Here is a 23,310-nt window from a genome sequence, read left to right on the forward strand (position 1 = left end):
GTATGTGGATGACACCTGGGTGAAAATCAATTCTCAGGACGTTCCACAATTCACAGATCACATTAACTCAGTGGAACGACACATCAAATTCACCAGGGAGGATATGAAAAGTGTCAGGTTAGTCTTCTTAGACTGTGAGATTTCCATCAGGGATGGAGGACATTTAAAAGCTGATGTGTACCGTAAACCTAAGCTCCAGCCGATCCAGGAGAGAAGGACAACTGCTGCCTAAGTGAAAACCTGTAGTGATCCCGTATGTGTCAGGAGTATCAGAACAGCTGAGGCACATTTTTTTCTAAACACTGTGTCTCTGTGGCTTTTAAACCCCAAAACACGCTGCGCCAAAAATTGGTCCACCCCGACACAAACAGAGTAACATAGTGTACGGTGTTAAGTTCCAGAAGGATTGCCAGGATCTATACATCGGGGAAATCGAACAACCTCTGGCTAAGAGGATAGCACAACACAGAGGAGCAACCTCGTCAGGCCAGGACTCTGCAGTCTATTCACACCTGTAGGCCAGTGGACACTCTTTCAATGATGAGGATGTAACATCCTGGACAGGGAGGAACGCTGGTTTGAGTGTAGGGTCAAGGAGGCCATTTACGTGAAAAAGGAAAGACCATCTCTGAATCGAGGAGGGGGCCTAAGGGTACATATTTTGCCATCTTACAATGCTGTGATTGCAGCCATTGCCCAACTCTCTGTGAATGGTACTGATGGCCATTGATCAGTGGTGCTTGATCAGTGGTCTTTGATCAATGGTCATGAGAATATGCATAATTACGATTAAGGAACTGACCTCCCAGCCCACTGTTCCTTCAGTGGGCTGGTTTCAGTCATTATGCAAATGTCCTGTTTATAAGATTGAAAGCTGCAGTCAGCTGAGACTGAAGAAGTCACTTGGATGAGTGACGAAACGTTTCTCCCACTGAAAACATCCAGATGAACAGAATCAACTTTTTGGGGTATATGTAATATATATATTAGATTGTATATTATATTGTTGGTTTATACACTTTTGTGTATGTATGTATATATGCATACCAGCTCGGACGTCGCCCGGATCAACTACTGGAACAAGAAGGCATTGGTGGGCAAGAGATGAAAATAGGGCGTTGTTGGAATGCTGCTATACAAGAAACCCTGGCAGAAGGGGTTACATGAATAGGATGAGGGACCTATGGAATACCCAGCACCCACACTGACAGCGAAACAACTAATAGCTCAGTGTTCCAACATTCGAAAGAAGGGTATTGCTCTCACAGCTAGAGATTGACGAGGTGCCACACAAATGCTACGGCAAGGGGGAGCCAGGACGACAGGTCAGGGGGGAGATGTCATCACCTCCACCCGAGATTTTTACCAAGCCCCAAGTGCTATAGTGCAAGAGGAAGTGACCTGAAAGATAGGATCATGGCAAAACTTGAAAACTGGATTCCCCGTAGCTGGTTACCAAGATGTGAAGATCTGCTAGATGATGTAAATGCGATACATACAGCCACGATTATCGAGACTAACAAGCTGATCTACAGTACAGCAGCAGTGATCAGAAAGATGCTTGGCTACAGGTTGAACAGCCACAAGAAGGAGACTAGAGGCTAAGATCAAGGAGGGAGGTTAGCCAACTATCGGAGCTGCAGAAAGGTGTGACAAAGACGGTGCCCAAGAAGAAGTATAGCAAGCTGTCCATGGAAACTGCCAAACAACGACTAACAGCCTTGGCCAGCACCTTGCCATACACTAGTATGGCTCACGTCTACTGGTGGAAGAAGCTGACTGCACTCCATGAGCGTCTGGCAGCATAAATTAACCAGCTGTTAGTTGACGAGAGACACCCAGAATGGCTAACTGTAGGGCGGACAGTCCTGAAGGGATCGGTCCCATCCAACTGGCCGGACAGTCTTGAAGGGATCGGTCCCATCGGTCCCATCCAACTACTGACCAATAACCTGCCTCAGTACCACATGGAAGCTCCTGTCAGGCATCATAGTGGCTAAGATGAATAGACACATGTTCCTGTGCCCCACTCATTGGCAAGAATACCAGAGGTGCAAAACACCAGCTACTTGTAACAATCAGCCGAGACTGCCTGGATTGATTACAAGAGGGTCTATGACTTAATGCCCCACAGCTGAATCCTGGAATGCCTAGACCTGTACAAGATCAACAGGACTTTAAGAGCCTTCATCAAGAACTCAATGGGAATGTGGCGTATAACACTAGAGGCCAACTTCAAGCCCATAGCACAATCACCATCTATCAAGGAGATGCTCTGTCCCTACGGATACTGACTACAGAATGAAGCAGCTGTCAGCCATCTCCTGTATGTGGATGACATCAAGCTGTATGCCAAGAGTGAACGAGACATCGATTCACTGATCCACACCACCAGGATATACAGCAACGGCATTGGAATATCGTTCGGACTGGAGAAATGTAGTCGGATGACAACAAAGAGAGGAAAGGTAGGCGGAACTTAGGGAATCTAACTAAGGCAACATTGCAGACATAGAGGACATCTACAACTACTTGGAGATCCAACAGGCAAATGGAAACCACAAAGAGGCTGCTGGGAAAGCTGCTACCACCAAGTACCTGCAGAGGGTCAGGCAAATCCTGAAGAGTCAGCTGAATGTTAGAACAGGATCCGGCCTATCAAAACTTAAGTCCTGCCCATCATCAGGTACCCTGCTGGGATAATAAGCTGGCAAAAGGAGGAGATAGAAGCCACTGACATCAAGACAAGAAAGTTCCTAACCATGCATGGAGGGTTTCACCCCGAGTCCAGCATGCTAAATGGAAGGAAGGAGGCCAGGGACTGGTGAGTGTCAGCACCACATTCCATGATGAAACAACGAATATCCACGAGTACGAGGAAGATGGCCCCAACTGACAGCGTGCTCAGTGAATACCTTAGGCAGCAGAAACTCAAGAAAGAGGAGGAAGACGAGGAACCATCATGGAAGGACAGGCCCCTGCACAGTATGTTACCACCGGCAGATAGAGGAAGTAGATGATACCCAGAAATCCTACCAGTGGCTGGAAAAAGCTGGACTGAAATACAGCACAGAGGCACTAATCATAACAGCACAGCAACAAGCTCTGAGTACAAAATCCATAGAGGCTGGGGTCTATCACACCAGGCAAGACCCCAGGTGCAGGCTGTGTAAAGATGCTGGCTCAGCAGCTCAAACTCTACTCCTTTTTTTGTTGAATACCTTGATATTCTTTGACTCTACTCACATGTTGGGATGTATTCATTTCCAAGAAGGCAGCAGTAACGTACGCACTGAGAGTCACTTCATCAGATACACCACCCTGTCAACAGAAGACATCATAGACACTTTATCATCAGTGCACCAACATTCAGGGATATGAAGTCATGAAAATGATTTTCAGATGCATGTGGTTTTAGTATCATCAATGTCTTCATGCATGTTCAAACATCCAGCTAAAGAGATGAACAGGAAGTTGATTTTGTTCATCTGGACATTGTATTTCCAGTGAGATGGATGTTTCTTCACCTCGGGTTTCCAACCTTATAAACAGTTTGTGTAGTCATCTAGTAATCAGAAGGTTGGTGGTTTGATTCCCCGCTGCTCCAGCCTGCATGCCAAATATTTGTGGGCAAGATACTAATCCCAAGTTGGTCTCTAGTGCATACTTTGTATTTTGTATAAATATGTGTGAATGCTACAAAGAAAGCAGTGCTGGTGTGAATGGAACAAGATGTATGGAAATAATTTCTTAAATAAAATAATAGAATATACTGATGTGAGCTATTACAGTATGTAGTACAGTGTTTTCCATGTATGCATGACATTATTAATAAAATTTGTTAAATCCACACTGGAGGCTGTTTCCACAGTCTAACAGCGAAGAACTGCAGGTTACCTTCATTCCGTTGTGGAAGAGTTTCCCAGACTTTTCAAAACAGCCATTTTCTTGTTGTTTATGTTGCAGCCAGGTCTTAGACTCTTCGATCTTTCTGGGATCAATAAAGATGAAAGACTGAGCTTTGGCAAAACTTCTTACCACAAACGCAGTCAGCCTGACAGAAAGAAAACAACACTTACACGTCTTACAACGATGGAAATGTTTGGCTGTGAGGTCACATTAAGAGAAAGAAATACTGATCATTATGAAAATAAAGTTGAAATTTCAAGATTAAATTTGAAAATGTATTTTGAGACAAAAGCAGAAATGTGGATATCACAGTTATTTCAGGACAAACTGCCACGGTTGCTTTACCCTCTGAATTAGTGAAATCGTACTTCAGACTCAGTTTTAGTAACAAGGAAGGAACTGATAATAATGGATTGGATTTATATAGCGCTTTTCAAGGCACCCAAAGCGCTTTAATATACCACTATTCATTCACTCTCACATTCATACACTGGTGGAAGCAACTACAGTTGTAGCCACAGCTGCCCTGGGGCAGACTGACAGAAGCCAGGCTGCCATATCGCGCCATCGGCCCCTCTGGCCAACACCAGTAGGGTTAAGTGTCTTGCCCAGGGACACAACGACCAGGACAGAGAGCCCAGGGATTGAACCGGCGACCTTCCGTTTACAGATGCGATTCCCAACCCCCTGAGCCACGGTCGCCCATGTCACTTGTAGCAATAAAAACAGTGTGGCAGTAAGTATAAGTACACTGAAAAGCAGAAAGTGGTGCAGAAAGCTGCATGTGGTTAGATTTGTATAAAAGGAAATGGCTGCTAATGTACAGATGCAAGGATACCGATGGTTCCACGCTCGTGGAATAAAGAGGATCTATGCTGTATCACAAGACCACTGATTTATTTCACTACATCTACTCAAGGCATTTTATACAGGGTATAGCAGTCGTTTGAAACAACAACTGTAATCATTTCAACTGTTTTCTTAGATTTGAATTTGACTTTTTTCACAAAACAGTATTAAGACTTTATTATTGAAATAGTATTTAGACTTTTTCTTAAAGTAAAATAACTTTAAGCTTTAAAATTCGACTTTATTCTAATAATGATCAATAACATTTTTATGTGGCTCTAATGCTCCTTCCTACCTACTAAATTACACAGTATTAACCAAAAGGTATTGTTAATGTTGGCTTAGTCAAAGGATTAAATGGAGAATTATTTTAAGTATTAGAGGTAGACATGTTTATGTTATTAATGGGTAGTCAAACTTCAAGAAACGTCTTCTGTTTGGTGGGACATTTAAAAACCAGTGTAACCTCTCTGGTTTGTGACATGTTTGATCAGTGATGTTCTCACCAAGTGTTTCCTGGTCCTGTTCCAAATGTGGTGTAAGCACCGTCAGCACTTTTGTAGTTGAGCTGTCTTTGGTATCCTGTAACAACAGGGACACCATGATCGAGACATTGTTGCTATGGTGATGATTGGACTCCATTTGTTTATGGATCTGCATGTGTACATCAAGATTTGGGAAATTCAATGACTCTTGCTGACAGATGAGGAAAATGACACATTTGACCAAAAGCTGTGGCTAATGTTCTGCCTCCTGTCGGCTTGTTTCTTGAACCGTGTGTGTTGAAGTGATTCAAATGATTTCCTTCTTAGAGGAAACAATAAAAACTTGCCACTGGTGAGGAAGTTAGTAGCTTTTTCCATGATGGCTGCGGTGAGCTGCTGTGTGCCTTTCAGGTAGTGGAGGATGTAGATGTTGGGGGCCAGGAGAGCCATGTTCTGCTCCCCACATCCATACGGCATCTGCAGCAATCCATCCAGGTTCTTCAGAGCCCGGCCGAGGATGTCACCTGATCAAAAACACTGATTCACTAAAACTAACAAAACTAGCGTAAAACAACTTTGTATTATTGGGCAGAGATAACCTGAATACTTCAATGTGCAATTTTAAATGATGATTTCATTTAGTGAGCGAAAAAACATCCAAACTGAAAATCGTAGATTGACTGTGATTAACCAAATATTTCTGGGAAGACTGAGTTTCGTTTCACCAACCAGACCCAGGCCTGATTAAGGCCAGACCTGCTGGATCAAGAAATCACTCAAGTACAATCTGTTTGATAAAAGGGAAGCAGGCTAAAAGACGTCCAGAAGAAACACGTCGTTGCCATGACCAAAAGAAATTCAAAAATAGGCGAGAAGTCTTGAGATCTATCAGTTTGGACAGGATTAAAAACAATTTCTACAGCTTTGGAGCGCCAGTGCACCATGTTGGAACCCATTATCCACAAACTGAGAAAACTAGAAAAGATGTGGCCGAAATTACTCCATTAGCACATCGACGACTCACCGAAAAAGTCAAGCGAATCCCAACAACACCCAGAACTGAAGGCCTTGCCTTCCTCTGTAAAGGTCAGAGTTTACGATTCAACAATACAAAGGAGCCGGGGCAAAAACAGCATTCATGGACAAAACCACTGCTGACCAAGAAGAACACAAAAGCTTATCTCACATTAGCTAAAAAACATCTCCATGCTCCACAAGATATTTGGGAGAATATTTTATGGACCGAAGAGAAAACGTTTTGAGTTTTGTTGCATTTGGCTTAAAAGTGACGCATCATTTCATAGAAAGAACATCATACCAACTGTGTGATGCTCTGGGGCTGTGTGGCGTAGCTTTGTCTGCGGCTCAGCTGCAGGGGAGGGGTGGGGCATTGGGTTCAGGTGGTTAGTGACGGAGGAGTCTGGTTAAGGCAGCTGGTGCCCAGTGTTAAATCATGCCTCTGCTGTTTCAGTAGCTCGCCATGACCTGGAGGGAAGAACTCTCTACCAGGAGAATGTCCAGCTATCAGTTTGTGCCTTAAATCTAAAACTTGGTGTTACGACTGTGGCCGTAATTGTGTGGGGATTTGAGTGTCTAGGTGCTCCTCCGGGTATGTTACGATTTGGCGTTGGTAATGTGTTGTTTTTGCGTGACTGTTATGTGTTTCCTACTTTACTTTGAAAGTCTGTGTCATTTTAGTGTGTTCAGTTTACGTTTCCTTGTCTCGTCAGTTCTAATTTGCCCCGGCTGTGTTTCCCTCCTGTGGTCCATTCCCTGATTGCTCCTTCTATGTATTTAAGCCTTGTGTTTCAGTATGTCATGGTCGCGATCTTCCCCCCCGTTGTAAATAGTTTGACGTTTTGTGTTTTGATGTAAATAAATTCGTTTTGAGACACTTTTTGGGATTTTGGTGGAGAGCCTTAGTGTTTTTCTTCGTAGTTTTATTTTCCTTATCTTTGCTTTTCTACGTTGCACCCCGGTTGCCTAGGCCGGGGTGTAACATATGGGGGCTCGTCCAATCACTGTGGGGTCCGAGGACCGCTCCAGCCTCCGTCTGTCTTCGCTGGAGGGTCCGTGGGACCGCTCCACACTTCATCCGCCTTCGCTGGAGGGTCCGTGGGACCGCTCCAGCCTTCATTTGCCTTCGCTGGGGGGTCCGAGGGACCGCCTCAGCCTTCGTCGTCTGCTTGAGACGCTTTTTGGGATTTTGGTGGAGAGCCTTAGTGTTTTTCTTCGTAGTTTTATTTTCCTTATCTTTGCTTTTCTACGTTGCACCCCGGTTGCCTAGGCCGGGGTGTAACACTTGGGCATTTAACCTTCTGGGGTCAGGGTATAATTGGCCGTTTTTGACTACTTTTGATTTTACCTCTATATCTCACCTTTAAAAACTGTTTATCTTGCCTTGTTTGGTATCGTTACTTTCAGCACAACTTCAAATATCTGAAATTTCAGTTATTTTTTCACTATACCATACTATACTATACTATATTAGCACAACTGATTTAAATTCAGACAATAAATTCAAAATCCGAGTAGAAAAAAGTTATATTTTTTACTGTAAAACCCACAAACATGTTTAACAAATTATTTTCATAACTTGAAATGCAAATAGAAATTGTACATTTCTAAAAATTATGCACAAGTTTTGCAAACAACAAAGTTATATGGTACTATTTACCTAAAAATGCAGCCCAGGCCTCAGGCGTTTTTTACATAACCATTTAAATCTATTTACAGAACAATCAGTTCTGCATCAAATAAGAAGGCACACAAATGATTTGTGTTCAGTATAAGACAGAGGAGAACAGCACAGGCCTAAACCAGGTCTGACAGCAGGAGGAGCATCAGTCCAGTTTTCCATGTGGGAACAGCGTTTACACTGGAATCTGCCTTTGACGGCGTTTTTGGAGCAAATGTGACATTCAGCAGTATAACTGACACACAATACAACACAATAACTACACAACACACTAACTACAGCCTCCAAACACGCTAAACGTCACTAATGTGTGACATATGAAAACTCGCTCTCTCTCTCTTTTGCTCGCTTTCCGTCACTACTAAAAATGCCGTTCTCCCTAAATAACCAAGCGTCACATGTTGCCATATCATTTTTTGATTGGCTGACATGGTAAACTCTAACACCAATAGGGAAGGGGTGTTTTTTATTTTTATTTTTTCACGCGCAAGCGGAGAGTGTTTGCTAGCGCTGTCTGTAGAAAACGTCGTTTTTACCTTCTTCCTGCTGTAAACGCCGCTGTTTTGTTCAGAAAAAAACTTTATGTGTATTTTTTATCATAACTCTGGTTTTACGTGGTCCATCGACACAATTCAAGAACTGGTATATAGTCTGAAGTCCGTTACTTTCGACCAACAAAACAACCTGAAGAGTCGGTTGGGAGCTGAAAGTCCTGGCTCTTTTTAATGCGCCGAGCCGAAAGAGCCGTTTCTCCAACAAGAGAAAGAAATCCCCTCACTATCTTGTAGCTGTGTCGTCTTAAATTGGTCATGTGATTTTGACGTGTCGGCGCATACGTCGACCCCAGAGGGTTAAGATGGAAAATGATCCAGGACACCAGAAAGTGGTCGAGTCAAAATCTGGACTTAAATCCTACTGACATGATTCTGCATGACCAGAACGATTGCGCTGGAAAACCCTCTGGTGTGACTGGGCCAAAACTCAGCGTTTCAAACACACTTATGACTAAAGCTAGACTGCAGTTCTTCCTGCACAGAATGGCACAAACAGCCTTTTTGGGGTCCATTTCTTTTTCACACAAGGCCAGGAAGACGTGGGTCTATCTATAAATGAAATCATCTTTTAAAAGCTGAATACGGTTTTTACTTTTACTTGAACATGACGTCTCTTTTATTTTCTGTTGTTTTCGTAATTTGCCTTTTTAACAAAGCTTTAACCTGCCATATTTTATTTGGCTGAATCAAAATTGAGATGAAATGATGAGGTTTACCCAGGACTGATACAGAAGTGCGGGCAGATCCTTCTATCACATTCTCAGGCAGATGTATCTCTGCTTCCTCCGTCAGCGGGCTTCCTGTGTACAGACACAACAAACGTCCAATCAGGAAGTCACGACTACAACAGAGTTACTGTCCAAAGTCACCAGGTGGCCTGATCTTCAGCACATATCGTTACATTTTGTGAAAGTAAAAGATGAAAATTTGGCACATTTTATGTACACAGTGCACTCCACTGCTAACTTTGAGCATTTAGGTCATTTCTTTATTTAAACTTTGTAACTGATGGAAATCATACCGACCTTTTGGACAAAGAAGCCAGTTGTACGTCTTTGTCGTCTCACTTCCCTCAGCCTGAGGAAAAGTATCTTTAAAATGAGTAACAATTTAAATTTTATGAGTAAAAATGTTTTTCTCGTCTCGTATTTATGACACTGACCTTCACTATGAGAGATTTGGTGACCACGTCGATGCGACCTCTGTCTGGTACGCTCACAACCTCATTATCGCATGACACATGGGACGCTACGGCCTCAGCAGACACAGTCACATTCACAGCCCCTAAAAGCAGCAGCACAGGTCACCTTCTTCGTCTCTCCATTAAAATAAAGGTTACCGAGGTTATTTTACAGATTTTGTAGAAACTAAAAGGAAATGTGTTGGGACAAAAGGAGGCGGTTAACTGTGATCACACTAGATCTAAATCTAGATTTAATGTTGGTTCTAAATCGAAGGTAAGATCAATTACAATTGGAAATTTTACTGCATCAGGCATGAAAAACATGAGCTGAAAAAAAAAACAGTCCAAAATGATGTCAGGGTTGCTGCTGAGTCCTGCTGGAGGCCAAAGTACTGCAAATCATAAGATCCATTTAAGATTAAGAAGAAATCATTTGCATGGCAATGCAACTGCAAACAGTCTGTTCTAATGATACTGTGCAAGGGAAGCATGCATAATGAATTGAAAGGAAGGTTTCAAAATGACTTGTAATTGGCTAAGACAGCTGCATTAGGTAAAGCATGAGGATGGAGGCAGCTGCTGCCCTCAGGCTGGAGGTATAGACGTTCTGCCCCACTCCCTACAACCCCCACGTGTGGAGGACCAAAGCCTGATCCTCACCTAAGGCTGTTGGGATCATGGTCCACCTGAGGGTCTTGCGCTCGTTGGCACACAAACAGGATGTGTACAGATCACCAGAGAGAGGCGTGAGGGTGTAATCTGAGGACGGCCCAGGAGTGACAGTAACCTGTACGAGGAACACAGACATGGCTACATTTAAACCTGAGTTCAAATGTGAACACACCTACAGGTGAGCTTGCAGGTGTTGGTGAGCAGGGGCCCTTCAAGAACGGCCTGCATCCTGCATGGTTATATTGCCAAAGAAAAGATATTTTCTATTGTATTTTAATAACTATGATATAAATTTTGCTTAGAAAGTCATGTTTTCAGTATGGCTTTCCTTGGCTATGAACAGACATGTATCTAAACACTTTAATCATTCATTACCATGATGCAGCTGGTCAGGTAGTTAAAGACAGTCGCCCTCAGTTCAAAGTGCTCCCCCCGGATGATGGAGTAGGGCATGGTGAGTTCAAGGAAGAAAGGTTGGAAGACTTTCATTTCTTTACGAGGAGCCAAACCAAAACCCTGAGAGGACAAACAGAAAGCCTCCGTCTCCCAGGTGGTGATGGTGTCTGGGACAGTCAGGGACACGCCCCTTTTTCCATCGTCTCTGAAGCAGCAGATACACACAAACATATTCTGTAACATAATCAAACATGTTTTTATGTCTGTAAATTACTTGTATAACAGTGTAGTTACATCCTGCAGTGTGAATGACTTGTATATGTTGCATTGACAAAGTAAAAGAGCTCCACGGTGCTGATGACAGTGAAATAATATATCCCACCAAACTTTAAATATGACAAAACATCAGCCTGAAGCATCAAAACATGCTCAAGAAAAAACTCACAATTATTCTATTTTCATCTTTTTCATGTGTGCAAAGACACAGCAGAAAGTTCACATGGGTTTCTAAATGTGATCGTATAAACTTTTTAAAATGGAATATGCACCAGATCTCTTCACAACAGATACTTACCCAACTTCCACCAGATCCCAGATCCACGTCTCAGGGAAGAAAGAGCGAGCTGTCTCTATTGGTGCAGCTTCAGGAGGAAGATGCCCAGCAGATCCCAGACCAGGACCAGGAGAATATCCAATACCTGGAGCTGGACCCGTACCTAGTACTGTAAGAAAAAAAGGAAAATAATTACCGGTTTTCTTTTTGGTGAATACAAAGAAAATTTGTATCACAAACACAATTCAAACAAGCAAATGATTCACCATAGTTGACACGACGACAGCCATCATGGTAGACAACATGGCCATCACGGTATACTTTTCCTTTTAACTTGACGCATGAAGGCAATCGAAAAAGCAAGTTTGTCGCCATCTTCAGTCCGACTTTCTACATATTTCAGCAGCACACAAAGATCAGCAAAAACTGGTGCAACAACAAAAACTATTGTATTTAGATTAAGTTTGACGGACTCACAGGTATACTTGTATTTTACCTGGAAAACTGCATAGGCGTCATTTTGCTCTTGACTGGGGTGCGGCAAAACATATCTTTTTGGTCTCACATTAAGGCAGTCTGTAGCATCATGAACTTCATACGGGATACCTGAGGATTTCTTGAGTGGGAGCAAGTCAAATATCTGAAAAGAAAAGTGCAGTTCAGCAAAACCTCCAAACATTTTTAGTCCTATGAAGTTTTGACTGATCTATCATGATCATGGTCACATTTGGTCCACATAATTGTAAACTCTTAAATGAAGTACTGGTGTAAATATTAGAACTGATTAGGTTCAAATGAACTGCTAGATTATCTAAGAAGGGTTCTTAAAAAATAAATAAATAAAAATGATGAAGTCAGCAGTAAGCCTCCACAGATATGAGGTGTTGTAGTTGAGGGATCTTACAGAAGTTGTACAATTTCTCTATAAACTGTTCGTTCTTAGTGACTTATATGGTAAGTGTTCTCCATTTGAAGCTGTCTCTGTAGCTCCTTTAACTCACCAAGTCTCACTTTTCCCAGGTTTTTCTGTATGTATAACATTAACAAATACTCATGTATTTGAGCAGTTTTGAGCAGTTTAAAGTTAAAGTCTTCTCAATAAAGTAGACACTGACTGGCAGGTGATGCATTTACCTGACTGTCATCACAGACACATGCATATGTAACCTTGTATTTTTTATACCAGTTTGCTTTAAGACAAACTCAGCATTTGACTGTTTAAAACAGTTCAATGTACGACTGCCCAGACGTGAGCTGCTGGTAACTCTTGACACTACGGGCTCTGGAAATAAGGGATGTGTCCACCTCACTGGTGGTAATATCAGCAGTTACCTTATCTGCATCCAGAGTCTTCCCAGGCTCCTTGATGAGAACGCTCTTGTCGATGGCGCTCACACCACACAGAGAACGTGGCAGGGCCGTCACCTGCATGTTGGTCTCTTCACCTGGGACGGCTGAAGACGGTGAAAACTCCACTGACACCTGACACACACAAAACACCCGTAGAAGTTTAGTGACTGTGATGACTCCCCACGCACTGCTGGCTAAATGAGCTGCTTCACTGTGGTGAGTGACAAATCATGAGTCCCATGTGATGGCTGTAGCCTACGTTGGACACTGTATGAACACTGTGTCAGTGTTAGATAGGTAGGACTTGCATCATCATTGAAAAAGTGCTTGTATAAATGGGAGTGAGCGGGTCATGAGGTCATATAAAGAAGCAATTTGAGTCCTCAGGTAGAGTAGAAACAGCTGTGCAACAATCAGTCCATTTACTGATGCTAGAAATCCTCAGGTGATTCAGCCACCTGGAGATGACTTTGATTTGAACAACATGGCATGACTGCAGACACCAAACACACAGCACACCTCTAGAATTACACTCACCTTGTTGCTGAAGCATTTGTCAGTAGAGAAGTCAGCACTGTGGGCAATTACATCCTCACTTGGCAGGACGGCATAAGCCACAACCTGGAACTCTGGAGCCATCTCAGGAGACACTCTGACTTTAAAGGACACCTGGCCCTCATTCACTGAAACACAGGTCCAAACATGCATCCACAGATCAACAAAACAGACCAACGTCAATGCTTGGCTGTGGCATTTGTGGAAATATGGAAATTTTACCCGATCTATCTTGCACTTGAACCCGTGTTTGTCCTTGCATGGTGACTGCTCCTCTGGACAACACCTGGAAGACAGAAATCATTTAAAAACAAGAATGAACTAGCACTGATATCTGTGGACATCACTACCAGTGAAAGGTTTTGACACCTTAATTCAATGTGTTTGAATTAAAAGGTTAAGAGACATCCAGATTCAAGGGAAGCAAATTTGGATGTCATCAGCATAACAATGAAAGGGAATGTTGTATTTCCTAAATATAGGAATAAAAATAAAAAAGGCAGCGTGTATGAGGAGAACAGAGCTGGACCCCAAACAGAGCCCTGTGGCACACCACAACACACAGGGGCAGAGGAAGAGGGGCATTGCCCAATAGCAACAGAACATGAGTTCTCTGACAGGTATGATTTAAACCATGATAAAACTGAGCCTTTAAGACCAACAACGTGCTTGAGTCACGTGCTTGAGTCTCCATAAGAGAATGTTGTGATCAACTGTGTCAAAGGCAGCAGTCAGATCTAAAAGGACTAAAACAACAGAACAACCTGAGTCTACAGTTATAAGAAGATCATTAAAAACTCGTAAAAGTGCAGTCTCAGGACAAGATTTAAAACCAGACTGGAATGCTTCACAAATGCCACAAACATCTAAAAAGGTCGGACGTTGCTTGAGAACAACTTTTGCCAAAATTGCGGACATAAAAGAGAGTTTAGAAACTGGCCTGAAGTTAGAAAGAACATTAGGATCAAGACTTTTCTTCTTAATGATGCCTCTGATGTCTTTTTTGTTGTGAGATTTGAAGATTCGTGTGCTGAGGTGTTTTTTCTGTTCTCAAACCGATCTCCCTTTAAGGGCTTAGTCTCTGTGGGTGTTTTTTCTCCTCGTCTTTCCTCGTGCATTGGGTATTTCCACTGTTCTACCTCTTCTGACCTGTCGTCCCCATGTCATGTTTGTGCAATGTATGTATGGCTGGAAGGGTAAGATGGCGCTGGACTGCTGGCAGCCTTTAACCCAATTTCCTTCTGGATCAATAAAGGTCATCAGTCAATCAGTCAAAAGTGCAGGGGACAAAGGAAAAGCACAATAACTATAATGAGGGCTAAAATACAAACAACTTTAACTGAGAGCAGAACCCAGATGACTAAAACTAAGAAGGCCTAAGAATTTAAATACTTAGCAGAGAGAGAAAACTAAGGATATCATGAACAAAGGACCAAACACTGAGGCTAATTACTAAGCTGACAGAAAATGATGAGGGACAAAGCACAGGGACCAGACCTGAAGTCTGTGGAACCAGCTTCCACTTTGGATTCAGGAGACAGACGCCCTCCGAGTTTTAAGTTTAGGCTTTTTCCTTTTTGCTAAAGCATATAGTTTGGGCTGGATCAGTATTTATGCTGAAATAGATTGAAGCTGCTGGATTCTCATGATGGACTGAAAGTTTCTTCTTCAATCATGATGGGCATTACAACAGTACTTTTTTAGCAAATACACAAAAAGTCTGGTCATGTTCAACTTTGTAGTAAACCCAGAGATAACTCACCAGATAAATGACATCCACAGACCCCGGAGACTCTCCCACTATAGTGTAGTTGACTGATACGTCTTCTTCTGCATCACAGGGAAGTGATTTATCCTTCTTCTGTACCTCTAGAGAGCTGATTGTTTTAATATCGGGAGAAGACGGCTGGGACATGGATAATGTGTGAAATCCCCTGTCATAGTATGCAGTTCTATATCCTGGGTAGCCCACTGTTGGTGTCAGGCTTGCCTAGTTGGGGATAGGAAACAAAAATTTAAAAACTTGATCTACAAATAACATTGGACAACGAGACTTTATAAGCAAGGCAAAGGTGGAGGAAGATGAGTCATAAACTGTTTCAGGATTGCAGCTTCCTACTGTGGGAGGTATTTGGACATTTGCAGCCTATCACAAACCAATTGTGGCTTCAGGCTGCTGTCATGGCTGCATTAAATTACACATTGTTTCCGTGTGTCAGCTCACATGGAGTTGGATATCCTGGTCAAAGTTATCAGTGCTGAAAGAAAATGAGGCCACACCGTTGCTGTCAGTTGTCAGATTTTGTAGTGAGCGTGGTTGCCACATTTGTCCCGTGAACAGGTAGACCGGTGCGTCACAAACTGGTGTATTATTGTGGTACGCTGCTCTGACCTGTTGAAGAACACAATGCTCTATCAATGGAAAATACAAACAATTTAAATGTGCTTTGCTACGACAAACTGAGCTGAAAACAACATGTTAGGCTTACTTTTCCTTCCACATTAGATCCCCGTTCCCAAACCTTGGGCACGTTAATAAAAGACACTTTTCCAAGGACGTAAGAAATAGTGACTCTCTTCTCTTGAGGGAGTGAAACACCTGAATGTAAAAACGTTCATGTTACAATCCTGTGAATGCCTTTTTGGTTAAATACACATCGATGTGTCATTTTAAAGGAATAACACAACTTGCCTGTTCCCTCTTCTTCCACTTTGGCCCTGATATCCAGAAAATCATGAAGCACCTTTTGGTCCATTTTAGTAAAAATTGACATGTTGAAGGAAAAAGTTGCACAGCCAGTCTTGTCTGCCTGGAAAGAACAATAAAGAAAGAAAATCACTGCTACAAGAATAAACCAAAATTAGAATCAAATCTCATTCACAGTCGAATCTATAAAATATATTAAATGTTCAAACTATGATATTTTATAGAGTCATGAAAAACTTGAGCTCATTTAGAATTTGATGAATTCTACGTGCATGAAAGCTGGTGCAACAACGGGACCAGAGGAGAACGCTCTACAGGGTGGGCCATTTATATGGATACACCGTAATAACATGGGAATGGTTGGTGATATTAAAGTCCTGTTTGTGGCACATTAATATATGTGAGGGGGCAAACTCCTCAAGATGGGTGGTGACCACGGTGGCATTTAGAAGTCGGCCATCTTGGATAGTCAAAGGAGCTTGCAAAGATCTTGGACACAACTTTTGTTTTTTCATTAGGGAGAGGGCCATGTGACACATGAAACTTATTGGTAATGTCACAAGAACAACAATGGTGTGCTTGGTTTCAACGTAACTTTATACATAAAAACATTTATTTATAAAATAATAGAATATAATTTTATATTTATATTTCAATATCACAATAATCTTCCAATTTAGAACTACAAGTTAAAAAAGAACTAACATAAATAAAATACACTTCCGCTAAATACTTCTCATTTATTTTCCCAAACCACACGGAGCTGCACTATAAGGACTAAAGAGCCGCACGCGGCCCCGGAGCCACAGGTTGCCGACCCCTGCTCTAGATCATGTTTACTCAAACATCAAACATGCATATAGAGATATACCCCTCCCCAACCTCCACCAGTCCGACCACACCTTTTGGTTCCTTGGTGTCCTCATCTCTGCTGACATCTCCTGGACAGAGCGAGACTTTAGAGTGTAGTCAATGCAGCACAGCCCTCTCCCGTCCCTGATGGACATTTATTCCTCCCACTGCTTCAGCAGAGCAGCAAACATCACCAAGGACAGCTCCCACCCTGGTTTCAACATGTTCAGCCTGTTTCCCTCAGGGAAGTTCTACAGGTGCATCAGCACAAAGACCCACAGACTTAAATATTGTTTTCCTCTCAAAGGCCTGCAGTCAGTTCTCTCCTAGCCCTCTTGAGTTTCTGTGCATCACCAGACCTGAAGACGGCATCCCTGACTTTCAGCAGGGAATGGATTTCTGCATTCAGCCAGGGCTTCTGGTTTGGATACCACATCACAGACTTGGTGGTGGTAACATCCTCCACACACTTACTAATGTAGCTGAGGACAGCCAATCTATACTCCTCTAAATCCAGCTTCCCCTTATACACAGCAGCATCCCTGAAGACCAGTCTGTGCATTTAAAGCAGTGCTGCAGTGCAGAGTCACCGTCGTGGCGCCACACATTGATGGTTTTCTGTGTGGGTTTGGAGCGTCCTAGTTCAGAATACAGTTACTTTGTTGAAATAAATGGATTACACGGCGGTGTTTCCTGTTTCATATATATTAGACTCGACTGTACACTGTGTTCGTGTTTTCCTCTGAAACAATAAGTCCCATTGGAGCAGCCTTTCAACGCCTCTCTCTGTCTCTCGCTAGCAGAGTTGACCCACACAACAAAGCAAAGCTAGTTTTCGGCTACAAGCCGACACGGAACCAATGTATCAGCCAGAGGTCCCTTTGCTACGGTTTGGAGCCGCGGACCTGTTTTATATACGCGCGAAATAGTTTTCTATACGAGATCACTGCAAAAAGTGCAGCTTTACCTAATGTCCACCTACTGTTACTCATTTATATTAAGATTTAAACATCTAGTTGGTGTTGATATGGAGAGTAACCTTCAGTAATCACACAGCAATAGTTCATTCATGTAGTTGTAAAAAGCATGATAATATATTAAGTAATCCAAAGTATTCAGAATACGTTACTCTCATTGAGTAACGTAACGGAATATGTTACAAAATACATTTCGGGCATGTAATCTGTAGTTGAATACATTTTAAAAGTAACCTTCCCAACACTGGGCACATTGTTAAGCAGCCTGTAGCTAAAACACATCCTTTATTCCCATTTTGTTCTTTGAATCTAAAACAAATGCCAACAGTAAAGTGAACACACAGCGCCAGTTCAGCTGGGTAGAGCAGGCAACCCGTTTGCTGTAATGCTAATGCAGGGGCCTGAATGTACCCAAAGTATCAGGGAAAAAAGAGAAATGAAGCCATAACTGTACCTGCTTTGTCTCTGTGTGGCAGGGCGCACTTATCTGCAATAGGGCCAAATCATCCTCACTGTGCACCAATATACCAAAACCTCTATACAAATTAATAGGTCTGCACACATTGACTGTAACACGTCCTGGTACAGGCTGTCCATACGTGTACCTGTATAAAGAAAAATAAGTAAACATTATGAGTCATTTGCTCTCCAAACTCCAGATTTTACAACACATAATTTGTCCTGAAAGAACTTTTCCTTACTTTGCACACACTTTAGCTTCAATGTCTTCCTTCCCAATACTCACTTCTTCAGATATATTTACTGTCACATCAAATTTGGGTAAAACTGGGGGAAATATGAATGTCAGCATTTGCACTCCATTACAACAAAGAATTTAAGAATAAATAAGACTGACTTACCATATTTCTCCACTTTGAAGTTGTGAGATATTTTCCTCTCACCCACTGACACAATGATCTGGTACGGTCCCTCAGGGGCCTCAGCGTCCAAGGAGTAAGAAAGCTGCAGTATTCTGCTATTGGATGTTTCATTTAGCCACTGTCCAATCCTGTTACTGTGAGGATCCTGTTAAATCAAGTGACAGTGACAGCTACTACACAGGTGTAAGTACAGTACCAACTAGATTCTTTATTTTCCTTTTCAACAACATTAGAGCTAAAACTGGACAATATAAATTTAGGGGGACATAAAGATGTCCTGTCTTCATCTGTAGCCAGCTTTGTCCTCTTCTAGATGTGAAGCACTTGTTTATAAATGTTTAAAAACTTAAGTGATATAAAGAAACCTAAGCTGTAATGACAGGGAAGCTGTGGCTGTGTTTGTGGAGTAATTAAATCAAAATTATTAATTTGATTTAATCACTGTCATTTTATTTTCACATGTGGGGCATCAAGTGACAGAACAGACCCCTGCACGGTGTGTATTACATACATGCAACCCACTTTGTCCAGTTTTTAAAGCTTGCACTGTCAGTAACTTGGAGTAATACTGCAGAAGCAGTGTGTATGCAAGCAGTGAGCAGGGAACCTTCAAGTCTGTCTGACTGCATGTGTTCAGTGTTGTGTTGATGCATTTGCAAGAGAAGGAAAAGCCTTTTCTAGAGGCGCCCTCTTACCTGAAGTTCAATGACATCATACTGAAAGAAAAAGGAAGAAAGACAGGTGGAGTTAAGAAACTGTTGTGTAAATCACTGCATCCAAATTGCAAACAGCATTATTAATAATACTGTTCAAAAACTCACCAGCTGATTGGCAGGTCGCATTTTATTATCCATCGCAACGACTCTGAAATTCACTTTGAGAAGAATTGAGAGGTTACCTCTGTTTCTCTCTTTGTACTTTAAAACAAAGTCACTGCAACTTATCAAACATGGATCTGATTGGTTACCCTGCACAGCAAGCCTAGACAGATCTCAGATAATGGACTGACATGTATGAGACATATGTATAGAATTTATTGAAATTGAACTGATATTGCTAATTTATATTTTAATTAATGACACATTTAATTTATTATTTAATTATGTATTTAATACATTTTGGCACCCGAGGCCCTCCATATTCTTCCCTCACGATTTTTTTTCTTTCTGCTTTCTGCAGAAAGCAGATCCTGCTGAGCACCGCTCCTACATCGGTGGGGGAGAGAGTCATAGGTTGGTGGTCTGGCGTCATGTCTGCTTTGGTTGTGGTTGTGGGGTTCCCTCGCTCAAAACGAGCATAAAAGTTGTTGAGCTCGTTGAGGAAGGAGACATCAGAGGATGCGGGGGAGGGTTTGGTGGTCCTGTAGTCTGTAATGGTCTGGAGTCCTTGCCACATGCGTCGGGGGTTGGAGTTGGAGAAGTGTTCTTCTACCTTCTTTTTGTAATGGTGTTTGGCTTTTTTGATGCCCTTCTTTAGATTAGCCCTGGCTGTGCTGTAGGCGTGTGCATCTCCTGACCTAAAGGCGGTGTTGCGGGCCTTCAGGAGGAGACGACCATCCCGGTTCATCCAAGGCTTCTGGTTGGGGTACATGGTGATCCGTTTCTGGGTGGTGACACTGTCTGTGGTTTCGGAGATGTAATCCAGTACAGATGAGGCGTACTGGTCCAGGTCTGTGTGGGTGAACATATTCCAGTCTGTGTTTTTAAATCTGTCCTGGAGCACTGCGTCTGTCCCCTCTGGCCACACTTTAATTGTCCTCACAGCAGGTTTCACACGTTGGATGAGTGGTGAATACCGAGGTGTGAGGAACAGGGAGAGATGGTCCGATTGTCCAATGTGGGGGAGGGGTGTGGCTTTGTAGGCTCCAGCCAGGTTGGAATACACATGGTCTAAAGTCTTGTCTCCTCTGGTGTGGCAGGAGACATGTTGGTGGAATCTGGGGAGGACTGTCTTTAAGTTGGTGTGGTTGAAGTCGCCAGCAACAATAAAAGCAGCCTCGGGGTGTTTATTCTGGTGTTTGTTAATGGCTGCAGAAAGTTTCCGCCTACAGGGAGGAGGTGGATCGTCTGGCTGAGTGGTGCGACACAAACAACCTGCTGCTTAACACCGAGAAGACCAAGGAGCTCATCGTGGACTACAGGAGGAATGCTGACCCACATCCACCCATCCACATTAAGGGGACGGCTGTGGAGCGTGTGAGCTGTCTTTTGCAATGTGAAGTTCTTCCTTAGTGTGAGCTCAAATATGAAACTTGTGGGATTTTTTTTCCTTTTGTTGTTTTTTAAAATACCATATTTTTCGGACGATAAGGCGCACTGACAATGAACTTGTCTGAAACGGGTCTGTTTTTATACATAAGGCGTACTGGAATATAGGGCGTATTAAACGCCTTATAATTTATGCTATGTAACTTTGCACTGTCCACTTTCTGCTGTAACCAAACAAATTTCTGACGTGTGGGACTAATAAAGGTTATCTTATCTTATAATAATGACTAACCTGGTATTGTGGATGGATTATCTCATTTGTTCTCCTGACTGAAGTTTGGTCCATTTAAAGCATCTTTCCGTGTGATTGCATTCGTCAAAAACCATCGGGAACGTTTATCGAATGGAAAAAATTTAGCGTTCATCCTCCAGCTTCACTGTGTTTATGTTATGCTAACATAACTGTGTCGCTAGCGATCACGTAGCACATCATTATATACCAGCTAGCCCAACTTCGGTAATGTTTGAAGTGATAGCAGAGCTTTATGTTTTATTTCTATCCAGAAATCTCTCAGTCACAACATGCTATATTAGGTAGCTAGCAAAACCAGTGAGCTAACTTCCTGCTAACTTCTAACTCTGTTAAATTTAATAAATTCTGTTTGCATGGATGCCTGGATGTTAAACTTAATTGTTACACCTGGTAAAGCAGCAAGGCTGATCATTTTATTAAAGAGGAAAGAATTTAGACAGTTTTTAACTCTCAGTGATGCTGCAGTGTTCGTTTGACTTTAGGACTTGAACATACGGCGTTTAGGACCCAGGCTTCTGACTCTTCTAGCCGTAATGCTCTGACAATCCATCAAGCAGTGCGGCTTCATACCTTACAAAAGGCGGATCAATTTTTGAGAAAAAGAAAGGATTTTAAGTGCGCATTATAGTCTGGAAAATGCGGTAGTTATGTTCAAAGATGGAGTCGGATTTCAAACTTCGAATAAACATCTCGATCGACCGTATTGATATCTTGAAAAAATTTTGCTCTATGAAGCAAACATTTCACATCAATCACTGTATGTGTGTCCAAATTTTGGACCACAAAACTTGTTACACAAATTGGAGATGGTGGAGCAGCTGGCTCATGATGTTGGAATTTGAATGAACTACATGTCTTATATAACATAACAGCACATTGTTACCTTTTTGTCCAGGGAGGTAGATGGGTTTGTCTGTTTGGATGAACGTGACGGGATCAGACGCTCGGATCATCACTTTTCTGACTTGTTTGGAGTAAAATGTGTCTCCTCGTACCTCCACCTGAAAATGTTGCACCTCCTTTTGTACCAAAGGAGCCTGAGACAGTGGGATATTTAGATAGTCATTAAAGCCTATAATGCTTACGATAACAACTAACACACACTTTGTGTGTGAAAGTGCTGGTTGCCAACCTCAAACTGAACACAGGTTTGAAAGGCCTCATTTGACGTATGCGTGAATAATGTTGTGTTCTTCTCTCGGGACATCAAAGTGACAGTCATGACCAGAGTCCCACTGGGCTGTCGGAGAGTTGCACAGAATTTGGCCTCAGCTCCAGCTTCAATAACTGCAGGAATGGCCACCAGGTACTGGCTGCATACAGCATCACACATACAGCAGTTACTGCAGTGAACAACTCACACAGACAAAAACACGCTGAAGACAAACTCACGGTTCAGCCACCGCTTGATCCACATGCATCCAGCTCAGGAGGACACACAGAGTGCAGCTCAGGATCCAGAGACGGTCCATGACTGGTTGTGATCGTTCTCAGTGTCAGCTTCGGCTAAATATCAGCTGATCGTCCCCACCCACATAACAGCCACGTGTTTGAAACGCACTCATGTACTCTGATCTCCACAAAGTCTATCACTTACACATTTATAAAATCCCATTCCTGCTTTCAGCACTGAACACTAAACTATAGACAACAGTAAAGCTTGTTGTTCAGTGTAAAACATTACAGTAACATACAGTGCTCCGAGGTGATGTTTCTAAATCAGCTCAGAGTTTAATTCGGCTGTTACAAAAAGTTATTTCTGTTTCGAATGTGCCTGTTTTACTTAATAATGTGCATTTTCTTACCGTCAGTGCTGGGATATCCCACTGTAGTGTGTAACTACTGATATTCTCTAAAATCACTGGGCGTTACAGTAAGTGTAGCCACCAACAGTGCCCTTTACCCAGCGTGGGATGTCTGACTGCCATGTTTTTGACCTTGTTTCTCGGGAAAGACTAAACAAACGTTTGTGTAGTGATAACAGGCTCAAACACAATGGATGGATTCATCAGTGATGTCACAGACTGCTATATTTGCTTAAAAGACAAAAATCACAATGTTTCTGTAAGAATTCAAAATGAAACATGTTAAACAGCTTTTGTTGCACTTTAGTAAACAACACAGATCAAACTGCTGAAATAACAGCAGTGACAGTCACACTGCTGAGTG

The 23,310-nt window shown here is 42.4% G+C and overlaps 1 protein-coding gene across 1 annotated transcript in view; it reads right to left on the bottom strand.

The window, feature by feature from the left end:
- Positions 1 to 23,022, bottom strand: part of LOC146577983 (alpha-2-macroglobulin-like) — a 25,938-nt gene extending 2,916 nt beyond the window's left edge. Inside the window, exons 1-28 of the mRNA XM_085256126.1 lie at positions 22,947 to 23,022; positions 22,534 to 22,658; positions 22,274 to 22,454; positions 22,025 to 22,178; positions 19,443 to 19,495; positions 19,317 to 19,337; positions 18,601 to 18,766; positions 18,442 to 18,526; positions 18,195 to 18,345; positions 15,897 to 16,014; positions 15,694 to 15,803; positions 15,429 to 15,596; positions 14,967 to 15,194; positions 13,427 to 13,490; positions 13,187 to 13,332; positions 12,632 to 12,781; positions 11,796 to 11,939; positions 11,566 to 11,689; positions 11,321 to 11,468; positions 10,726 to 10,951; positions 10,339 to 10,465; positions 9,658 to 9,779; positions 9,521 to 9,572; positions 9,212 to 9,295; positions 5,591 to 5,767; positions 5,265 to 5,340; positions 3,898 to 4,054; positions 3,247 to 3,321 (exon numbers count right to left, since the gene is read on the bottom strand). Of these exons, the coding sequence (XP_085112252.1) occupies positions 3,247 to 3,321; positions 3,898 to 4,054; positions 5,265 to 5,340; positions 5,591 to 5,767; positions 9,212 to 9,295; positions 9,521 to 9,572; positions 9,658 to 9,779; positions 10,339 to 10,465; positions 10,726 to 10,951; positions 11,321 to 11,468; positions 11,566 to 11,689; positions 11,796 to 11,939; positions 12,632 to 12,781; positions 13,187 to 13,332; positions 13,427 to 13,490; positions 14,967 to 15,194; positions 15,429 to 15,596; positions 15,694 to 15,803; positions 15,897 to 16,014; positions 18,195 to 18,345; positions 18,442 to 18,526; positions 18,601 to 18,766; positions 19,317 to 19,337; positions 19,443 to 19,495; positions 22,025 to 22,178; positions 22,274 to 22,454; positions 22,534 to 22,613 (3,387 nt within the window). The 5' untranslated portion in view covers positions 22,614 to 22,658; positions 22,947 to 23,022. The remainder of the gene's footprint in view (positions 1 to 3,246; positions 3,322 to 3,897; positions 4,055 to 5,264; positions 5,341 to 5,590; positions 5,768 to 9,211; positions 9,296 to 9,520; positions 9,573 to 9,657; positions 9,780 to 10,338; positions 10,466 to 10,725; positions 10,952 to 11,320; positions 11,469 to 11,565; positions 11,690 to 11,795; positions 11,940 to 12,631; positions 12,782 to 13,186; positions 13,333 to 13,426; positions 13,491 to 14,966; positions 15,195 to 15,428; positions 15,597 to 15,693; positions 15,804 to 15,896; positions 16,015 to 18,194; positions 18,346 to 18,441; positions 18,527 to 18,600; positions 18,767 to 19,316; positions 19,338 to 19,442; positions 19,496 to 22,024; positions 22,179 to 22,273; positions 22,455 to 22,533; positions 22,659 to 22,946) is intronic.
- Between the last annotated feature and the right edge of the window lie 288 nt (positions 23,023 to 23,310).

The sequence above is a fragment of the Mchenga conophoros genome, linkage group LG3 (assembly GCF_057382185.1).
Source record: "Mchenga conophoros isolate Kocher_MC1m ecotype Shallow Benthic linkage group LG3, M_conophoros_male_GT1.1, whole genome shotgun sequence".
Classification (NCBI taxonomy): domain Eukaryota; kingdom Metazoa; phylum Chordata; class Actinopteri; order Cichliformes; family Cichlidae; genus Mchenga; species Mchenga conophoros.